At 47.9% G+C, this 7,585-nt stretch overlaps 1 protein-coding gene across 1 annotated transcript; it reads left to right on the top strand.

Moving 5' to 3' along the window:
* The first annotated feature begins 1,181 nt into the window (after positions 1 to 1,181).
* Positions 1,182 to 4,963, top strand: LOC146670800 (GTPase IMAP family member 7-like). Its single transcript, XM_085405058.1, has one exon. The coding sequence runs from the start codon at positions 3,591 to 3,593 to the stop codon at positions 4,386 to 4,388; it is 798 nt and encodes a 265-aa protein (XP_085261184.1). The 5' UTR covers positions 1,182 to 3,590; the 3' UTR covers positions 4,389 to 4,963.
* The last annotated feature ends 2,622 nt before the right edge of the window (positions 4,964 to 7,585 follow it).

Below are 7,585 nucleotides of genomic sequence, written 5' to 3'. Positions count from 1 at the left end.
GCTGGAAAGTGTAGCCAGGTCGGCTGGAAAATGTAGCCAGGTCGGCTGGATAGTGTAGCCAGGTCGGCTGGATAGTGTAGCCAGGTCGGCTGGCAAATGTAGCCAGGTCGGCCGGATAGTGTAGCCAGGTCGGCTGGAAAATGTAGCCAGGTCGGCTGGATAGTGTAGCCAGGTCGGCTGGATAGTGTAGCCAGGTCGGCTGGAAAATGTAGCCAGGTCGGCTGGATAGTGTAGCCAGGTCGGCTGGATAGTGTAGCCAGGTCGGCTGGAAAGTGTATCCAGGTCGGCTGTAAAGTGTAGCCAGGTCGGCTGGATAGTGTAGCCAGGTCGGCTGGATAGTGTAGCCAGGTCGGCTGGAAAATGTAGCCAGGTCGACTGGAAAGTGTAGCCAGGTCGGCTGGAAAATGTAGCCAGGTCGGCTGGATAGTGTAGCCAGGTCGGCTGGATAGTGTAGCCAGGTCGGCTGGAAAGTGTAGCCAGGTCGGCTGGATAGTGTAGCCAGGTCGGCTGGAAAGTGTAGCCAGGTCGGCTGGAAAATGTAGCCAGGTCGGCTGGATAGTATAGCTAGGGCAGCTGGAAAGTGTATCCAGGTCGGCTGGAAAGTGTAGCCAGGTCGGCTGAAAAATGTAGCCAGGTCGGCTGGCAAATGTAGCCAGGTCGGCTGGCAAGTGTAGCCAGGTCGGCTGGATAGTGTAGCCAGGTCGGCTGGAAAGTGTATCCAGGTCGGCCGGATAGTGTAGCCAGGTCGGCTGGAAGGTGTAGCCAGGTCGGCTGGAAAGTGTAGCCAGGTCGGCTGGATAGTGTAGCCAGGTCGGCTGGATAGTGTAGCCAGGTCGGCTGGCAAGTGTAGCCAGGTCTGCTGGAAAGTGTAGCCAGGTCGGCTGGATAGTGTAGCCAGGTCGGCTGGCAAGTGTAGCCAGGTCGGCTGGAAAATGTAACCAGGTCGGCTGGATAGTGTAGCCAGGTCGGCTGGAAAATGTAACCAGGTCGGCTGGATAGTGTAGCCAGGTCGGCTGGCAAATGTAGCCAGGTCGGCTGGCAAGTGTAGCCAGGTCGGCTGGCAAGTGTAGCCAGGTCGGCTGACAAGTGTAGCCAGGTCGGCTGGCAAGTGTAGCCAGGTCGGCTGGAAAATGTAACCAGGTCGGCTGGAAAGTGTAGCCAGGTCGGCTGGATAGTGTAGCCAGGTCGGCTGGCAAGTGTAGCCAGGTCGGCTGGCAAGTGTAGCCAGGTCGGCTGGATAGTGTAGCCAGGTCGGCTGGAAAATGTAGCCAGGTCGGCTGGATAGTGTAGCCAGGTCGGCACAATACGCAAGATGCTTAGTGATCCAGACATACCAGTTGCTACAAAGCACAGTAGGCCTGATACTCATGTCACATAACATGCACATATACGGACTGACGGACGAATGGAAAGGCTATAAAGTGTTTCGAGCTACAGACTCGTAGACTGCGCACCGTAACCAGTGAAATGTATATGTCGCTCCCGATGTTATTGTGAATGTGAATGTTGGCAACAGCAAATAAAATCAAGGTGACACACACACAGTGTGGTTTGTGTGGTTTCTTTTATTAGTGTGGTCCGATGTTTATGTTTACAAGTCGTGTAGGTACACTGCATGTTACACAAAGGACATTCTTAGTAGGTTTATCATTGCTTTCATAAGCACCGTAGCCGGTGTTGTCGTTGTTGTATGTTACACACAGCACAGCTCAATTGTGGACACGCTTCACTCACCACAGCAGGCAAGTAGCTTGCTGCGATTCCGTCTTACGGAAAACATCACCTAAACGAGGCACCACACTAAAGCGGTCACCCACCAACTCCCGTAGGTCTTTGTCGATCGCTGCGCTTACGAGTTTCCAGCGGTTGTCTTCAAACCGGCAGTCGGTGTGTCGATCTGCCTCTCCTGGTATCCAGCTGAGCGTGAAGTATTCTTTGTAAGCTTTCCACAACTGCTCAGTGAAGCGCTCTACATCCATCGTGTCGTCTTCCATCAAAAGGGTCAATGTCCACCCTAAGTCAGCGCTGCGATCCACTTGCACGTACCACGGCCAGCACACGTAATCCCTGTTCGTGTAATATCGCGACCAAAACTGACACAGCTGAAACCCGTCCGTGCTCAGCGCACCCAGGTCTTCCACCTCCAAAAGCTTTATATACGGCAGTAACGTGTACAGTTTAGGCTTCTCGTCCGCGGTCATCTTGGTCGTCATTGAGTTCGAGAGCACGTGCCTTTTCATAATTTTTGTCTAGCCTGGGGCTGTAGAGTCTAGAGAGTTTGTCGATCTTAGAGTCGGGGAACGCCACCCTGGGATGGCGTACGGTGAGTCGATGAGTACCTGGCATTGTAACGACGGTATGCATGTAGTGCGATGTGTGTGACAGTGTCTACCCCACAGGAAACATAAACAACACATTTGAATCCGGCGGCGACACGGGAGAACGTACGCACCATCGGAATGCTACCCTTTGTGATTGTCGTTGTGTGCTGTCAACTGATCAACGCCACGGACGATCCCACTGTTGTCACGGCAGAGAGCGGACAAGGGGTTGTGATTCTACCGTGTCGATGTTCATACACGAGGACCATCATTGTGGGCGTAGAGTGGACGAGAACTGATCTGATGCGTGCTGAATATGTGCTTCTGTATCGTGACGACTGTTTTGTACCAGACGGCCAACACCCATCCTTCAAGGAGCGAGTGGATTTACAAGACAGAGGAATGAACGAGGGAGACCTGTCTTTGATTCTTCAGAATGTGACATTTGGTGATGCGGGAACGTACAGCTGTTCTGTTCTGACCACACGAAGATCTCGTACAAAGCGAGCCGTGGAAACTATTGGCATTTTCAAGCTGATAGTTGTCCCTAGAGATCACACAGGCGGCAAGCAGACCAGATATGTTAGACTAATAATTGGATTGAGCTTGGGTGTGATCGTTGTTCTCGTCACAGTTGCTATTGGACGTGTAATGCACCAAAGAAACAAGACTCTGTGTCCGCCACGAGAGGTTACGGTGGAATGACGGATAGCGTTTGAAATGTGTCAAGGTTTCAACAGAACACACCGTGTTAATTGAACCCGTTATGGTATTGTTGTGTATAGGTGTTTTGAACGTGAAATAACAATAAATGAAGGATGAATACACACACACACACACACACACACACACACACACACACACACACACACACACCACAGAGTGTCGTTTATTTTATTGCTTGCATTGTACACAGTTGATGTTCACGATCCATGTAATGGCAGTACGTGCTGCCATTGTAGAGCAAAGGCTTGTACAGTTTGAACGTTCTATCCCATGTCATCTCGCTCATCATCGAGCGCAAGGGTACATGCGTTCTCAGGCGTTCTCACGAAAAAGCACGTATTATCAAAGTACCCCTTCCAGCTACTCCTAGTTTATGCGCGGCTTACTGCGTCTCTCACGGCGAGCATGAAACATGGCAACAGTTATCTCCTTCATAGTTGTTTTGTCACTCACACTAAGCAGACACGTCGCTCTGTGTCAGCATAAGAATGACAAAGGTGGGTGTAAAAATGGCCTTGTTATCGCACAACAACACACCAAACAATGAATGCATTGCTGTCCATAGGAGTCTTTACGAGAATGCGAATGTCACCCGCAGGTTCTCCACCCCGTCCGCACGTCAGATTGATTCTCGTGGGCAAGACCGGGTCTGGCAAGAGCGCGTCTGGTAACACTATACTCGGCGATAGCAACGCTTTCGAGGAGGACATGTCACCCGAGTCCGTCACCGTTGGCTGTGCGAAGAAGGAGGTGGACAGAGACGGCGCCAAAGTCGCTGTGATCGACACTCCGGGGTTGTTTGACACAACCAAAACCCAATACGATGTGAAAAGCAAGATCGAGGAGTGTGTCGAACAGTCGGTACCCGGACCGCACGGATTCCTTTTGGTAATCAGTCTAAAGTCTAGGTTCACACAAGAGGAGCGGAGCAGCATAAAGTGGATTCGAGACAACTTCGGAGAAGACGCTTTCACGTACACCTTGGTCTTGTTTACACACGGTGACTCGCTAAAGGGTAAATCGGTGAGAGACTACGTGAAGGAAAGCAAAGAGCTACAAAGAGTGATAAACCAGTGTGGCGGAAGGTACCACACGCTGAGCAACACTCAGAGAGTAAACCAAACCCAAGTGGATACTCTGTTGAGTAAAATAGAGGACATGGTAGAATTCAACGGAGGTGAGCACTACAGCAACGATATGTACAAGGCAGCGCAGAAGAAACTCGAAAGAGACAGGGAGATTATTAAGACAAGGGAATGGTGTAGATTCTTCGGTCTTACGTCTCTGGGACTATTTGGAGCAGGAGCATGCTTGTCCTCTTACGTGCCTCCTGACATCTGACCCACGTTAAACTCATGGACTGAACATACACACACACAATGGACAACTGTACCCTCAAACACACAATAATAACATGGAGTGAACCACCACTCACAACCACTAGCACTTTATATAGCCTCTGTAGAAACTATCTACACCCTCACTTATCTTAACTGCACTACTGTATAGCTCTGTGTAAATAATCATTCTGTACATTCAATAATCTTTAATCCTACAACTGTTTACAACTTGCATAGTTCCCATTTCTGTATAACTGTATATCTCAGATTTCTGTAAAGTTATTTATTTCATATTCTGTATAGTTTTTCATATTTATATCCTGTTCATAGCTTGTACTCACTACAGCCTGTACATACTTAGTTATAGAATATTCACAACATACTTCATACCGTGTACATTATAACATACCATAATAGACCCATTTCTGTAATATACTTACATATCTATACTATTGCTAATATATATTGTAATATACCTATATCACTAAAGCACTTCTGGATGGATGCAAAATGCATTTCGTTGCCCTGTACCTGTGCATGTGCAATGACAATAAAGTTGAATTCTATTCTATTCTATTCTATTCTAATGGGGATCGGTGGGGTGATTGGGTATTCTCAGTTTAATTGTTCTGTGGCCATGTTCAGTTAGGTGGGCCAGCTACATTAGATAGTTTGCCATCACACGCAAGATTGTTTTGACAGAACTGTTTATGAAGACAGTGTGCTGAGAGTCGGTGTTCTTCACCAAATGGATATACAAGATGTCGACCGATATTAGGAGTCTGTTTCTGTCCTTGTTGTGTGGATAATGTGGTATCTGTGCAGTACAATAAAGGTGGAAACATACTGTTATCGTGTGGTGTTTTACACTGTTTGTGTTGAAAACTCAATCGTACACTGAGCTGGGTTTGATTCCTTTATACACCAAATGTCAAATGAAAACCCCGTACACGATCACAGTGTACGTTTGTTTATTCACGAATACATCAGCATGTTGAGGTTACATATACAATTTTATATCACAAGTAAAATAGACTTATCGTGGTGGTGGCTTTTACAAAAATATACACACACTGCATGAAAAGAGCATGAAATATCCCCTTCGCCCCCCCCCCCCCCCCCCCCCCATCAGCAACGCCTTGTCACTATGTCCGGTACCTGCTCGGCTAAAAACTCATCTGGGTAGAGCTCAACGTTCTGAAGCTTGCGCTTTAGCAACTCGACAGCAGTCTGAGATATACCCTTTATGTGGAAAATCGGGGTTATGCGCACCCTCAGAGGGTACGGGTTCATCTTGAGCGTGCTCTCCCACTCGCTCTCTCGCCCGAGGTCGTCACCTCCTATCTGCACGTATTGAGACTGTCTAGATATAGACGACAGTGCTTTCTTCTGATACTCTGACAGCCCTTCCGTGTTACACCGTGACGTGCTACCACCAGCGCTAGCTCCTACACCAAAGCCAGAGACTTCAACTTTAGTTTGTAGGGTTACTGAAGTTTGGCTAGCTGGTATATAATGATGTGCTACGTGACCGCTAGCGACACAGCTATGTTAGCATAATATAAACAAGCTAACTTTTTTTCCACTCGATAAAAGTTAACGTGAGTGTTCTCGGTGGTCAGGAACAAATGTAATCGCATGGCAGGATGCTGTAAAAGGACCAAACTTCAGCCAGGAGAACAACTGAGATAATCCATCCACAATACGAGGTTAGTCATTCATATACTGCTGCATGGGCTGGGCTGTAGCTACATCCTAAGGTTTTAAAAACTGAGCTTAAATAAATGATTAGCGGTAATAAAAGCCGAGGGAGGTCAACAGTGATCACTGACTGTTTTAGGAGCTTTTTGAGATCAAATAGAAGAAAATACATAGCATTAAACATGTTAACAACACAAAAGCCATATTAAACGCAGACTACTTTAGGCCCAGAAGTAGGATTCGTCTCGTCATCACTGGACAACCGGATAGGAGTGAGCTAGTTCAGAGCTGCCCTCACCCTAAGAACCAGGAGCCAATGACTGGGCTGCTGCTGTCCTGACCTGAAGAGCTGGATGCAGGGACTAGCAAATCCGCCGCCTGCCTGGAAAGTGGAGCAGGGATCAACTGGGCCCTAGTCCCCCTCAACAGGGAAACAAATTTGCAGGTGAAAGCTGGACCACAGCTGCATTGAGAACAGGAACACAGTGAGGCAGAGGAGCAGGGTAAGCAAAAACAGGTTTTCCATCTTTTCCACCACGACAAACAGTTTTTAAGGTCTTTGTGGCTGACAAACTCTGGATTGACAGTCTTAACAGACTTTGACTCAACATGGATAAAAATCTTGAAATTTTCTGAAGTGAGATTATTGTTCTTTATTTGTTTGTGAGATTGGGATGAGCGTGAGAAAAACAGTCATTTTCACTCAATACTGCTGTTTGCTCAGCAGAGACGGAGGAACGACAGCGTGAGCACCGCTTCGACTGGGAAGAGGAAGCTGGCAAGCCAGGCAACTTGGCCTACAGAGCACAGTACGGTGGTGCCGAGGCTGGCGAGTGTGGGCATGGAGCAACCTCCCAACTCCCACTTGAATCGGCCGAAGATTGGATGCTGGTGGAGCAGCAGATGGAGCAGAAATATGCTCTTGTAGTTGGGGTGAGCCATAGCTTCACCCTGAGCTTGTCTTCCAGCTGGGCAAAATCTGCCTGCTGTCACTGGTGCAGTTCGATGTCTGCTGGGTCCATTATGTGGTCGGATTGTACTGTCACGGTTTGTGAGGCAAACCATGTGGAAATGCGAGAGCGTGGACCCAAGTGCAGACAAAACTGAGATGTAGCCGGAGGTTAAACTGAAAGTGGGTGTTTATTTAGAGGCTGAACAAAAACACTACAAAGCAACAACGAAGGGGGAACTGAAAACACTAACAAAACCTAGACTGGGAAAAGCTAAACTAAAGAACATGAGGAACACAGAAAACATTAACAAAGCAGGAAACTAGGAATGAGGAACCTGAGACATGGAAACATCAGCAGCGGAAGCGCAGAGGATGATGAAGGAGTGAAGACGAGCTGTTGAAGACAAGGAGAGGTATGCAAATGAAACACCCGGAGTGATAAACAGGCAATCCGACAAGGCACAAAGGAAAGAACACATTATATGATGAGATGATGAGATGATGAGACAGCCTTTATTTGTCAGTTGCAGTTGTCCACAACCGAG

The sequence above is a fragment of the Rhamphochromis longiceps genome, linkage group LG4 (assembly GCF_057381845.1).
Source record: "Rhamphochromis longiceps isolate RC_006_pf linkage group LG4, R_longiceps_female_GT1.1, whole genome shotgun sequence".
NCBI lineage: Eukaryota > Metazoa > Chordata > Actinopteri > Cichliformes > Cichlidae > Rhamphochromis > Rhamphochromis longiceps.
The sequence above is the reverse complement of the archived record's forward strand: the minus strand, read 5'-3'. Positions and strand labels throughout refer to the sequence as shown.